Source organism: Pan paniscus, chromosome 11, assembly GCF_029289425.2.
Source record: "Pan paniscus chromosome 11, NHGRI_mPanPan1-v2.0_pri, whole genome shotgun sequence".
NCBI lineage: Eukaryota > Metazoa > Chordata > Mammalia > Primates > Hominidae > Pan > Pan paniscus.
The window spans coordinates 43146045-43160973 of record NC_073260.2 but is presented as its reverse complement, the minus strand read 5'-3'; the positions used below and the strand labels follow the sequence as shown (position 1 = coordinate 43160973).

Sequence of the window (14929 nt, the reverse complement as noted above, 5' to 3'; positions counted from 1 at the left end):
TATGTGTGTGTGTATGTGTGTGTGTATGGAAGTGGGTAATGGGGGAGACTGCGTGTGTGGGGGCAGAAGGCTTATGGGAAACCTCTATACCATCTGCTCAATTTTTCTGTGAACCTATAATTGCTCTAAAAAATAAAGTCCATTAAAAATGTTTTTTCATTTTAAAAAGAACACTAAACCAAGGACAGTCCTATTTCAAGACTGACCCCTGCCAATGACATCCCCAAGTCTTCTCTCTTGTTCTCTCCATGGAAAATTCCCTACCCCCACCTCTAGCCTCCATTTTTGAGTCTTGGAATCCATCAACAGGATGGCTAAAGAATTAAGCACCTTTGTCTCCCAATTCACTTCATCAGCCTCCTGAAGAGGAGATTGCCCAATAAATGAAAGGCCATTTGCATTTTCAGCACAAAGGATGCTCTTTGCCTGGTGGGCTTGTTTCTCTCAAGAGCCACAGGCCTTTTAGAGGTTACATGTGAAGTGGTCTGGGCCAAGAGGGGGGCACCCAAGAACACTTGGTTGTCTGGGCTGGCATTGTTCCCTTTGTCTGCTTGAACAGGACTCAATCTTATTTCCAGAATGTCCAGGCTGACAGGCTCCATACACAGGTTTTGCCACCCCCTTTTCAGAAAGTTAAGCTGCAAAAGCCTCCCTTTCCCAGAATTCACTGCCGGTGCCCCATCCTGATGCAGAACGGCTGCCGTGGGATGAATGGGCCTTGTTTTCCTTCTCCTGTATATTGGGGCCTGGGTCAAGGAAGGTGCTTGTAGCTGCTAATCTACAGCGGGTAGTGGGAATGCCAGGAAAAACAGGGCTTCCTCTGTGTGGCCAAGAATAAAAGAAAGGGCTTGAATTCAGGTGCTACAGGAGTGGAAATGGTGTGAAAAATAGGGTGAGCAGTGGCTTCAGAGGTATGGAAGAGTGGGCCCACTCTCTTCCTCCCTCCACCCCAGGCCCATCCCTCTCCACAATTTTTTCCCACCTGCCTCAAGTAATGCTTGAAATTCTTTTCACAGGAAGCAAAGCCTCTCCTGCCACTCTAAATGTAAATGCAGATTCAGTTAAATGCAGTGAAGAATAAGCTTCTGGAAGGGCGGAGGAGAAGTGCTTTCCCTATTCCCACCATTAAGTCCATCAAAAAAAACCTGGACACAATACATAAAACAAAGAGAAGAAGACTCCAGATGTGAGAAGAGGTTCATTTAGGGGCCTCGGAACCCGAGGAAGGGCACTGTGGTATTTCCTGGGCTTTTTTTTTTTTTTTTTTCCCCACATATCCCAGACATTGCTGGAGAAACTGGCAGTTCAGAAATGCCAACAGATGCAGTTATTAAAAAGTCTCGCTGGGCACAGTGGCTCACACCTGTAATCCCAGCACTTTCGGATGCCAAGGCAGGTGGATCACCTGAGGTCAGGAGTTTGAGACCAGCCTGGCCAACATGGTGAAACCCCATCTCTACTAAAAATACAAAAATTAGCCAGGCATGGTGGCGGGTGCCTGTAATCCCAGCTACTCGGGAGGCTGAGGCAAGAGAATCACTTGAAACCAGAAGGCAAAGTTTGCAGTAAGCCGAGATCGCGCCACTGCACTCCAGCTTGTGTGACAGAGTGAGACCAGGCAAAAGAACGAAACTCTGTCTCAAAAAAAAAAAGTCTCAACAAAAGCCTGCCCTCTCTAACTAGAGGACCAGAAAAGGGGATGTCTAGTGAGACAGAAAACATTTAGACAGCAACTGTGTACTCCAAGCAAACACCTTGGGAAAAACTATGACCCCACCCACACCCCTGCCAGTAAAGGCTGGGTGGGGAGCTGGGTCTTCCACGCTGGTGAGGCTCTGTAGCAAGGATCCTGGGACTTTCATCGCAGCTGCCACCATCCCCACGAATGTCTGTGGAGATCTGAATTCCACCCCCACCTGGCAGTAACAAGGCACCTCTTCCCCTCTTTGTCCTCTTCCTTTGCCAGGGATGACAACAGAGGAGGCCTCATGGAGAGCCAGGACTTTCACCACTGCCCAGTGGAACAAGGCCACCTCTCCCAAGTGTCATCGGAGGCCTTGTGGAGAGCAGTAAAGAGGTGTTTCTGCCCCTCCCAGCCAGAGTGGTATCAGCAGAGGCCCAGGAAGAAGCCAGAACCCCACCCCCACCCAATAGTAAGAAGTAGGCAGCTCTCCACAAGTGGAGAATTGAGCCCCCACTCCACCTGGTAGAAACTAGTCAGTTCCCCCTCCTCTCCCTCCCACAGCAATGTCAATATGGACCAATATAAACCAAAGATTTAAATAAGATCCAGAGTCCCATAACGTAAAACCAAAATGTCGAGGATTCAGTCAAAAGCCACCCATCATTCAAAGAACCAAGATCTTAATCTGAATGAGAAAATACTAACAACAGATGCCAACATAGAGATGACACAGACATTAGAATTATCTGACAAGGTTTGGAGCATAAAAATGCTTCAATAGGCTGGGTGATGTGGCTCATGCCTGTAATCCCAGCACTTTGGGATGCCACAGCAAGCGGATCACTTGAGATCAGGAGTTTGAGACCAGCCTGGCCAACGAGGTGAAACCCCGTCTCTATTAAAAATACAAAAATTAGCTGGGCGTGGTGGTGGGCACCTGTAATCCCAGCTACTTGGGAGGCTGAGGCAGGAGAATCACTTGAACCCGGGAGGCAGAGGTTGCAGTAAACCAAGATTGCACCATTGCACTCCAGCCTAGGTGACAGAGTGAGACTCCATCTCAAAAAAAGAAAAAAAAAAAGTTCAATAAACCATTATAAACACACAAAACAAATGGCAAAAATAGAAAAATCTCTGCAAAGAAATAGAAGATGTAAGGAAGAACCACATGAAAATACTTGAACTGAAAAATATAATCACTAAAGTTAAAACCTTGATGGATGGGCTCAGTAGCAGAAAGAGTGGGACTAAGAAAAGAATCAATGAACTTGAAGATTAAAAAAAAAGAAATTACCCAATATAAGCAACAGAGAAAAAATACACTGAAAAAATTGAACAGAATCTCAAGGGCCCATTGAACTATAAAAAGGTCTAATATTCATGTCCATTGGAGTGTTACAAGGAGAGAAGAGGGCAGGGCTGAAAAAGTATTTGAATAAATAATGGATGAAAGTTTTTGAAATTTGTTTTTATTTATTTATTTTTTTTTTTTTGAGATGGAGTCTCACTCTTGTCACCTAAGCTGGAGTGCAATGGCACAATCTTTTCCTCCTGGATTCAAGCAGTTCTGCCTCAGCCTCCCAAGTAGCTGGGATTACAGGTGCCCACCATCATGCCCAGCTAATTTTTGTATTTTCAGTAGAGACAGGGTTTCACCATGTTGGCCAGGGTGGTCTTGAACTCCTGACCTCAGGTGATCCATCCGCCTCAGCCTCCCAAAATGCTGGGATTACAGGCAGGAGCCACCGCGCCGGGCCCAAATTTGTGAAAAGATGTAAACCTACAGATTCAAGAGGCTGAGTAAACCCCAAACGGGTAAAACCAAAGAAATCCATGCCAAGAATCATTGTATTTAAACTTTTGAAAAATAAAGACAAAGAAAAAATTTTGAAAGCCAAGAGAGAAACACTCCCCTGTTTATTGGGGAAAAGCAATTCAAATAATATCAGATTTCTCATCAGAAGCCACAGAGGCCAGAAGGAAGTGCCAAGTGCTGAAAGAAAAGGACTGTCAACTGTAAATCCTGTTTCTAGCAAAACTATCTTTTAGGAATGAAGGGGAAATGAAGCCATTCTCGAATGAAGAAAAACTAAGATAATTTGTTGCCTGCAGACCAACCCTAAAATAATAGCTAAAGGAAATTCTATAAACAGAAATAAAGTGACTTAAAAAGGAATCTTGGGACATTGGGAAGAAAGAAAGAGCAACAGGAAGAGAAAATACTGGTAAATACAAGATATTCTTCTTCTCTGTGGTGGTGAACATTGTGTGTCAACTTGACTAGGTCATGATACCCAGCTACTCAGTCAAACATTATTATGTTTCTGTAAAGCTATCTTTATATGAGATTAACATCTAAATTAGTAGACTTTGAGTAAAGCATATTACACTCCATAAGGAGGGTGGGCCTTGTCTCGTCAGCTGAGGGCCTTAAGAAAACAAGATTGACCTTCCTGGAGGAACAGGGAATTCTGTCACCTGATAGATGGCCTGTGGACTTGAACTGCAGCTTTGCCTCTTCTTGGGTCTCCAACCTGCCAGCCTACACTGCAGATTTGGGACACACCAGCCTCCATAACCATGTGTGTCAATTCCTTCAAATAAATCAACCTTTCTCTCCTCTCCCTCTCCCTCCCTTCCTCTCCCACTCTTCTCTCTCTGTCTCCTTCCCTCTCCCTTCCTCCCCACTCTCTTTCTCTCCCTTCCTCCCCCGACCCCACTCCCAGCTGTCTCTATGTGTCTGTGTGTCTGCGTATGTGTGTGTGTGACACACACCCTATTGATTCTGTTTCTCTCGAGAACCATGACTAATACATTCTCAAAAAATAAAAAAAGCCATATATGTGAAAGGAATCACAGTTTAAATATCCAATGAGAACAAAACCTAACCTTGGAAAGCTTACTCTGAGCAAACCATTTTGCCTGTCTCATCCTATTTAACCCTTACAAAAACCTAGGTGAGACTGTTATCACCTCCAGCTCACTGATGTGGAAATTCAGCCAGTGAGCCTTGGAGAGAGGCTTTGACACACATCTGATCAATTCCCAACCTCAGGCTTTTACCCATTGCAGTCCACAGCATCTCAGGCTCAGCTGCACTCCTTGGAGCAGCAGTTAGCAGGGAGAGAACAGGATCTCTGGAAGGGAGAAAAGCCTACATGAAGGAGAGGCCGGGAGCCCAGAAAATTGTTTAACACAGCCTCAGTAAAGAACATAAAGAGGCTGGGCACAGTGGCTCACGCCTATAATCCCAGCACTTTGGGAGGCCAAGGCAAGAGGATTGCTTAAGCTTAGGAATTTGAGAACAGCTTGGCAACAAAGTGAGACCTCATCTCTACAAAAAAAAAAAATTAAATAAAAAGGCAAAGAGGAAAAAAGTCCACAAGGAGAAGTACAAAGCAAGAATTCATGAAGGACAGAACACAAAGTTGGCAAAGACCCAGAAGCGCAGAATGGATGTGTAACTTGTCCAAAATCTCCAGACAGCATCATGGTGAAGACTGGAACCCACAGCTCCTGACCCCCAGGGCCATTGCTTTGTGAAACAATAAAGAAATGAATGGCTAAGGACAGCTTCCACATGGGGTCTCCCCTAAGCAGAAAGAAGAGTGTCTGAGTCTTGCAATAGCAAGGGACCACAGGAAGGTCAGGTCAGCATGAACTTGAGAAAAGATTCTGGAGAATCGTGAAGAATTGCTTGGCAATCCAGGGAACTTAGAGGTAAGGTGAAGAACCTTTTGGTTGACATATTAGGTCTTTCCAAAACCTGGTCCAGGGTGAGAAATTGTTATATAAAAGGTGATATAGTTTTAATGCAAATAGCTAGAAACATTTTCCTTCTGATTTGGGGGAATGGAAGACACATTGTTTTGAAAAGTGACCGCTGGGTGGTCTCTCCAAATTCAACACTCAAATATGACCACTCATCTACCGAGTGTCAGCCACTCCTGTTCACCAGTAAGTTGCTATACATGAATTAGAATAAAAGCAAAGAACTCCTTATCTTAAAAATAAACAGTTGAGATAGAAGGGTCAGTGTCAAAAAATCATCAGCAGCAGATGAAGGACGGGGGTCAGACACGAGGAGCTTTTTTTTTTTTTTTTTTTTGAGATGGTGTCTCGCTCTGTCGCCAGGCTGGTATGCAGTGGCGCAATCTCGGCCCACTGCAACCTTCACCTCCTGGGTTCAAGCAATTCTCCTGCCTCAGCCTCCTGAGTAGCTGGGATTACAGGTAAGCACCACCACGCCTGGCTAATTTTTGTATTTTTAGTAGAGACGGGGTTTCACTACGTTGGTCAGGCTGGTCTGGAACTCCTGACCTCATGATCTGCCCACCTCGGCCTCCCAAAGTGTTGGGATTACAGGCGTGAGCCACCACACCAGGCCACAAGGAGTTTTTTGGTTTGTTTTTGGTTGTTTTTTTTTTTTTTCAGACGAAGTCTCACTCTTGTGCCCCAGGCTGGAGTGCAATGGCACAATCTCAGCTCACTGCAACCTCCACCTCCTGGGTTCAAGCAATTCTCCTGCCTCAGCCTGCCAAGTAGCTGGGATTACAAGCACCCACCACCACACCCAGCTAATTTTTGTATTGTAAGTAGGGACGGAGTTTCGCCATGTTGGCCAGGCTGGTCTGGAACTCCTGACCTCAGGTGATCCACCCTCCTCGGCCTCCCGAAGTGCTGGGATTACAGGCATGAGCCACTGCGCCCAGCCCACGAGGAGCTTTTTTAACTGACATGCTTGAGGTTTGTTAACATCCACCAAGTTTCTAGCAAGTGCATCCCAGATGTCTTGCACTGCTGTTTCACATAAGATGGCTTTGTTATGATGCAAGCCGTCTGGGACAAGAAAAGGCATGGGTACTGTACTGTAGTTGAATACATTTTTCATATGAACCGAATGTTTTGTGGCCCCCCAAAATTCATATGCTGAAATCCTAACCCCCAATGAGATGACACTTGGAGGTAAGGCTTTCAGGAGGTAATCAGGTCATAAGAGTGGGGCCTTCACGATGAGATTAATGTCCTTATGGGAAGAAACACCAGGCCAGGCATGGTGGCTCATGTCTGTAATCCCAGTACTTTGGGAGGCCAAGGCAGGCAGATCACTTGAGCCCAGGAGTTCAAGACCAGCCTGGGCAACATGGTGAAACCCTGTCAGTACAAAAAATTTAAAAATTAGCCAGGCGTGATGGCACACGCCCGTAGTCCCTGATACTCAGGAGGCTGAGTGGGAGTATCACTTGAGCCCAGGAGGTTGAGGCTGCAGTGGGCTGTTTGCACCACTGCACTCCAGCCTGAGCAACAGAGCAAGAACCTGTCTCCAAAAAGTAAAAGAAGAAGAAACATCAGAGAGCTTGCTTCCCCTCTCTCTGCTCTCTGCCGTGTGAAGCTACATCAAGAAGACAATTGTCTGCAAACCAAGAAGAGAGCCCTTGCCAGACATCAGATCTGCTGGCACCTCGCTCTTGGACTTCCCAGCCTCCAGAACCATAAGAAATACATGCTTGCTTAGGCCACTCAGCTTATGGAATTCATTCTGCAGCTCAAGCTGATGAAGACCACATCTGTCTCAGAAATGGGTGTAATTACTATAACATAGTGGAAAGCACTGGAACCTTACGTATATTCACAACCTCTAACCCAGCAAGACCACCTCAAGGAAAATAGCTCCCAAAATAATTGGATATAAGCAGAAAAGTTTCTGTATTTACTCCCAATTTTATATAAAATGAAGAAAAATTCAGAAAAAAACTAAAATTTTTACCAAGAAAATGGTTAAATTATGGACCATCCATTTGATGGAATATTATGTTGCCATTTAAAAATCAGGGTTTTCGGCAGGCTGCAGTGGCTCATGCCTGTAATCCCAGCACTATGGGAGGCCAAAGCAGGCAGATAACTTGAGCTCAGGAGTTCAAGACCAGCCTGGACAACAGAGGAACAGTGAAACCCTGTCTCTACAAAAAATACATGAGCCTGTAGTTCCAGGAGGACACATTGCTTCGGGAGGCTGAGGTGGGAGGATTGCTTGAGCCCAGGAGGTCAAGGCTGCAGTAAGCAGTGTTTGTACCACTGCATTCCAGCCTGGGCAACAGAGCAAGACCCTGTCTCAAAAAAAAAAAAAAACCCACAGTTTTGACATAAGAAAATGCTCACAACTAATGTAACATTTAAAAAATAATGGTATGTATAATCTGGGATTTGAGATAAATTTAGGAGAAACTGTTAGGTTTCAAATATCTTTCTCTTCAAGAATGTGGTATTTTTTTCTCTCATTTGGAATATCTCTTATATTTCTCAATGGAATTTTACAGTTTTCTTGAAAAAGACCTACAAATTTTATGTTAACTGTATTTCTAGGATTACTTATTTTTCTATTGCAAATGGAAAAGCTTTTCATTATATTTTTAAGGTGTTATTGATTTCTTTTTTTTTTTTTTTTTTTTTTTTTTGGAGACAAAGTCTTGCTCTATTGCCCAGGCTGGCATGCAATGGTGCGATCTCAGCTCACTGCAACCTCTGCCTCCCAGGTTCAAGAGATTCTCCTGCCTCAGCCTCCCAAGTAGCTGGGATTACAGGCACCTGCCAACACGCCCTGCTAATTTTTGTATTTTAAGTAGAGATGAGGTTTCACCATGTTGGCCAGGCTGGTCTCGAACTCCTGACCTCAGGTGATCCACCTGCCTCGGCCTCCCAAAGTGCTGGGATTACAGGAGTGAGCCACCGTGCCCAGCTGGTGTTATTGATTTTTAAACAGCTTTCCTCTTACAGTTTCTAGAATTCTTTCTATTCTTCTATTGTATTTGACATGGTTCTAGACATCAGTGTAATAGGCATAAGGAAGAAATAAAATACATAGGAATTCTAGGAAACAATGTTTCATTAATAAAAATGTGAAATTTATAATTATAATAGCATATAAAACCACATATGTTATAAATGCATTTTTTAAAGTATAATTATCTACTTATCTATCTACAGAGAAATAAGCGTGGAAGCAAATACTCAAAAATACTAATTGTATTCTAGTGACTCTCAGTTCTATTAGACCTTCTTTTTATAGAATATGTTATAATGCCATTAATGTCCTTGAAATGAAAGTCACTGATAATATGTTTTGCCTAAGCAAGTGACTTTTAAAAAATCAATATATGCCCTAGCTTAATGTAAATAATAAATAAAAGGAAAGTAGTTTATAATGTTTTGAAAAAATTAAAGTATATAAGCTGATATGGCACAATTACACTAGAAAATACCAATGCCCCACAAATTCCCAAAACAATCCCTAAGGCAAGGTACTGTCACCTTTGAATATCATTGTGTTTAAAAAAAGAGATCCAGGGAGTGAGATTATTATTTTTGTTTGCTTTTCCATAGAGTATATTTTCTCCTTTAAATGAATGCATACTGCTTTTATATTCAAAAATCTAGTGTTGGGGTGGGTGTCTCAGGACTGTGATTGTTCAATACAAGGGAGGAGAAAGTCCCCAGGAAGATAGCTTACCTCGAACGAGTACGCTTTCCCAATTCCATCGCCTGCTCCAGTGATCACTGTGAAAAGCAAGAATGCTTTTAAAAGACAGAATTCATCTTTAAACTTCTCTTTCTCACTGGCCACGTTTTCTCGCAAGCCTAGTCTCCAGGACAGTCAGTACTCCAAAGGTTCATCCCTTTGCTCTCCAGCCCACGCCCTTGAAGCCCCTCACTAAACATTCAGGTGAAAGGATTGTTTGGTGGTGGGTGGGTTGGTTGGTTGGTTGATTGGTTGGTTGGTTAGTTGGTGTTTTGGAGGGATTGGCGAGACTGTGGAAAACATGTTCCAAAATGAAACAGATCCGCAGCCAGGGAACATTTCCTGCAGGCCCCATGAGGATGCAGATATTGTGAGCCTTCACCCCACAAGGGCAGGCAGTGTTCCCCATTATCTCTCTGCCCAGGCACCCATCTGTCACTGTAAGGACATTTCAAGGTTCCTCCTAAAAGTGGAGCTCTGCCCACTTCTCACCCCCACCCCACAGCAGCAATTAAAGGCCTATGGAAGGTAGGGAATTTAGCAAAGAGGAAAATACCAAAATGCAAAAAGAAAATGCAGTGAAATGAAGAAACCTGAAGAATTTGTACTCAATAGAACTATCTGTTAATATACAACAGTCAAATAGGTCTGCTAGTCCTTTCATATCAACATTACAGACATATTTAATGATTGAGCTCTAGTATACGCTTCATTCGTGAGAACGTCACAATTTCAAAATTCACTACAATTCGGTATATCGTAAAACTTACAATTTACCCTTGCAACAACAATTAAAGGGCATGCTTTCAAAAAGTGTGAACAAAAGGTACATTTAGCTCACCTGAGAGTGAGTGCAGGCCAAGCTGTACAAGCCTCACGGACCACACTGGCTTTAATAATTACTAATGATGTGTCTGTTTGTTTAGGAACTTCTAAGAGGCTCCATGCACACCGTCTGCAGCTCTGGGTGGAGGAACTATGCTCAGGGCATCTTGGGCCTTACCTTCCCCTCCCTGTGGGGAATCTTCAATTCACCCAATACAGGGCCTGCACTACAGGCAAGATGATACCATCAATAATAACGACGGATAACGGTCACACACTTACTTCTTGCCATGTACTGCTTCTAGTGTTTTAGATGCATCATCTCATTTAATGTTCAAAACAAACCTAAAATGCAGGGACCATCATTATCCTTAGTTTATAAATGAGGAAGCCAAGGGGAAAAAGTTCGTAACTTGATTAAGGTCACACTGCTAAAAATGATGACACAAGGATTTGAACCCAGGCTGTCTGACTTTGGGGCCCTGAGTCTATGAATATACACTAAGAAAAGAATTAGGAAATCCAGCACAGAGCTCAGGGTACTCTATCTGAGGAATTAAAAATTTAGCCTCTAGTTCTTGGGTTTCTTTTTTGTCCTCTACTTGAAATATATTATCTCCCTGATATCTGCCTCTGCCCAAACATATTTTACTCCTGCTAGAGGTAACTCCATCCATCTTGACTCATAAAAACAGGTTAAGATCATGTTTTTCCTTTGAGTCACCAAATGCTCTTAGTCTCTGTCCCCATTTGAACTTCTTTTAGAATGTAGGTTTTTAGAAGGGCTTTCCCTACACAAACGACAGCAGCTGTGCAGAGTGCTACATCCACCCACACATGGGCATCTGAATCTGTGTGGAGTGTGGTATTTAAATCCAGAACACTCAGGTCAAGCTGCTGAGCAAGTTCAAGCAAGTTCACTCCTGACAGCATAATACCCCAAGAGGACACACACACACACACACACACACACACACACACACACACACACACACACACACACAGCAAATATAAGACGCAGAAGTCAAAAATCCATTTGTCATCCCAAACAATTTCTCACACGGTAATTTTTTTAATTTCCATTGCTAAGTTTTTAAGGTTGCCAGGTTTAGCAAATAAGGATACAGAATGCCCACTTAAATTTGAAATTAAGGTAAATTATGAATTGTTTAATACATGTCTCATGCCATATGTGAGTTATACTAAAAAAGTATTCCTTTTTTTCTGAAATTTAAATTTAACTGGGTATCCTGTATTTTATCTGGCAGCCCTATAAGGATATTAGAATCTTTCCTATTTTGCCTAGATAATATCTCTAAAGTCACTTAATCATTTTTGTCATTGGATTCTTTGTGTGTGTGTGTGTCCAAATTTGAAATATAAGGCCCTGCAAAGACCTTAGCATTTCAGATATTCAAGGAGATGCTGAAACCATGGCCTCATGCTCTTCACCTTAACTTCAGTCATAGGGCTGAAGTTCTGCATGGGCGTTCCAGTAGATAAATCCCATGGGGAGGCAGCATTTAATTGACACCAGCCAGACCCAGATTCCATTCCATACCATCCTGAAAACATGGCTCCACAGAGTTATGCGTTGCCTTGATTTTGTAACACCTTCATTTCTTAAAAACACTTGGATCCTTTTTTTAATACAATGAGTTAAAATTATTTAGATTTCAAAATTTGGAAACACCTTTTAGTAAAGTGAAAGCACCCTGGGCTTTTTGTAAATCTAGAGATGAGGATGCAGAAATTTCTGCATTATTTATTATTTGTATTAGCAGGAAACTCCCAAAAGAAGAAAACTCATCTAATGGGGTTGAGAGGATAAGTGCTTAGCAAGGGCTGGGTAGCCTTCTGCCCTAGTGTTCCCCTAATGCCCTACAGCTTGTGTTGCAGACCATTCTAATTTCACTCACACTTTTCTAATCCCCCCAATTAAAATTACCCAAAGGAATTACTTCTTTGCTCTCAAAGAGAAAAAATGCAATATCCCTTTTGAGACATAAATAATAATAAGCAGGGGCTGGGTGCGGTGGCTCATGCCTGTCATCCCAGCAGTTGGGGAGGCCGAGTCGGGTGAATTACAAGGTCAAGAGTTTGAGACCAGCCTGGCCAACAGGGTGAAACCCTGTCTCTACTAAAAATACAAAACGTTGGCTGGGTGCGGTGGCTCACGCCTGTAATCTCAGCACTTTGAGAGGCTAAAGTGGGCAAATCATGAGGTCAGGAGTTAGAGACCAGCCTGGCCAACATGGGGGAACCCTGTCTCTACTAAAATACAAAAAATTAGCCAGCCGTAGTAGTGTGTGCCTGTAATCCCAGCTACTTGGGAGGCCGAGGCAGGAGAATTGCTTGAACCCAGGAGGCAGAGGTTGCAGTGAGCAGAGATCGCACTACTGCACTCCAGCCCGGGCAACAGAGTGAGACTCTGTCTCAAAAAAAAAAAAAAAACACACACCATTAGCCAGGTGTGGTGACAGGCGCCTATAATCCCAGCTACTTGGGAGGCTGAGGCAGGAGAATTGCTTAAACCCGGGAAGCGGAGGTTGCAGTGAGCCGAGATCGCACCATTACACTCCAGCCTGGGCGACAGAGCAAGTGTCTGTCTCAAAAATAATAATAATAGTAATAAGCAGGAACAACAGCAGCAAAAAAACATGAGATGGAACACTCCCTTACCTGCCCACTGTCCCATTGACTGCAAGAAAGACTTTGGCAAAACTTTCCAGTAGTTCAGTAAAATACGTCTGGAGAATCTCACGCACTTCGCCAGGCAGGCCAGGCACACCAGCAGCCCTGTGAGGATGAAGAACTGTTCCAGGACGTCCCCCATGGCTGCACTGAACAGACTGTTTCAGCCCTGGCCGTGGCCCTCTGTGTATGCCTCCTGGGACCACGCTGCTCTGGAGACCTCCAGATCTTCTTCCAGGAGTCACTGGACGTGTTCCATCAAGTCAGGGGCATCTAGATTAAAGTAACTTCTTTACATCATCCTCTGACTCACAGGCCTTTGAATAAGGCTTTTGTTACTGTGGAGGAGCTGGTGAAAAAGTAAAAGGTGGACATGAAGGGAAAAAAACAAAGCCTGGACAAATATAAAATGGCAGCCCACAGTTCTCTCCCTGAATTTGGGAAAGTTAAAAAGGATGCAGAATCCAAGGCAATTATTCATACATTTAGCACTATGTATTGACTGCCTACCAGGTGGAGTCCCCTCTTGAAGGCATTAGGAAGATAATAGTGACCACAGAGGGTCTCTCTGGTTTGGAGCTTAGATTCTGGTAGCAGGGACAGATGATGAGCAGATAAATAAGATAACATCAGATGGGGCAGTGGCTCACGCCCATAATCCCAACATTTTGGGAAGCCAAGGCAGGCGGGTCACATGAAGTCAAGAGTTCAAGACCAGCCTGGCCAACATGGTGAAACCTCATCTCTACTTAAAATACAAAAATTAGCCAGGCCTGGTGGTGGGCACCTGTAATCCCAGCTACTTGGGAGGCTGAGGCAGGAGAATCACTTGAACTTGGGAGGCGGAGGTTGCAGTGAGCCAAGATCACGCCATTGCACTCCAGCCTGGGTGACAGAGTGAGATTCTGTCTCAAAAAAAACAAAAGATAACATCAGTGCTATGAAAAAGCACTATTGAATGATGTGTTTGAGTAGCTACTCAGGGAATGCTTCAGAGAGGGTGTTCAGGAAGGAATTCCATGAAGAGGTGGCATTTTTAGTTGAAATTTGAATGAAAAGGAGCCAGCTCCGCAAAGATGAGTTTCCCCCTCCAGGCTAATGGAACGGCTAGTACAATGCCTGAAGTGAGAAAAATCCATGTATTTGAGGAATAAGAACTAGGACAGGCCAGGCGTGGTGGCTCACGCCTGTAATCCCAGCACTTTAGGAGGCCGAGGCAGGCGGATCATAAGGCCAGGAGATTGAGACCTACTAAAAATACAATAATTAGCTGGGTGTGGTGGAGCATGCCTGTAATCTTAGCTACTTGGGAGGCTGAGGCAGGAGAATCGCTTGAACCTGGGAGGCGGAAGTTGCAGTGAGCTGAGATTGTGCCACTGCACTCCAGTCTGGGCAACAGAGCAAGACTCCATCTCAAAAAAAAAAAAAACACTAGGACAACACAGCAGAGGGACTGGCCACAGAGAGTAAGGGAGGAAAAGGCCAGAGCAGGAGGGAGGAGCCATGCCCTACGGGTGAGTGTGGACTTTCAGAGCAACCAGAAGCCATTGCACAGATTTAGGAAACAGAGTTCTATACTCTGAATTATGCTTTTAAAAGGCCACTGGATGCTGAGGGAAGATGTCCTTCTGGGGGTGGGATGGAGGGTGGGTGTGACAACTGAAGCAAGGGCAGCCAGGATACTGAAGTCCTCCCTGCAGAGGCCACAGGATCAGTCCTCGGCCTTCTCTCATTTCTGCCTGTGCTCACTCTCAGCTCACTCTGTGCTGCAATCAACAGCCTTGCGCTCACCCTAGAAGCAGAATTGCTGGCCAGAACATAGATTCATACGTCTTTATGCTAGATATTGTCGGATTTGCCTTCATTTTGCATTCACGCCAACAACGCGTGAGCGTGTTCGTTTTCCCACTGCCTTAGCAGTAAAGCATGTTGTCAAGCTTTGGGACTTTTGCCACCCAGTGGGTAAGAAGTAGCATCCAATGTTGTTTTAAGTTTAAATTATCTTATCAGCCAGGTTGGATAGATTTTCTTAAGCCTAAGGGCTATTTTCACTGTTTTCTTTGTGAATTTTCTCTCTCCTGCCCGTTTTTCTATGTGGTTTTTGGTCTTTCCCTTCTCTGTATTTAGAGATGGTTTCAGGACTCTGATTAGTCAGAAATTCAACCTGCTCACTCTGTCCTTCATGGTCATTGATTATCTCTTCAGGTGTG

At 44.0% G+C, this 14929-nt stretch overlaps 1 protein-coding gene across 1 annotated transcript in view; it reads right to left on the bottom strand.

Annotated features, from left to right (window-relative positions):
* HSD17B3 (hydroxysteroid 17-beta dehydrogenase 3) overlaps positions 1–12877 on the bottom strand; it is a 72861-nt gene extending 59984 nt beyond the window's left edge. The window contains exons 1-2 of the mRNA XM_034967812.2: positions 12708–12877; positions 9192–9238 (exon numbers count right to left, since the gene is read on the bottom strand). Of these exons, the coding sequence (XP_034823703.2) occupies positions 9192–9238; positions 12708–12861 (201 nt within the window). The 5' untranslated portion in view covers positions 12862–12877. The remainder of the gene's footprint in view (positions 1–9191; positions 9239–12707) is intronic.
* Between the last annotated feature and the right edge of the window lie 2052 nt (positions 12878–14929).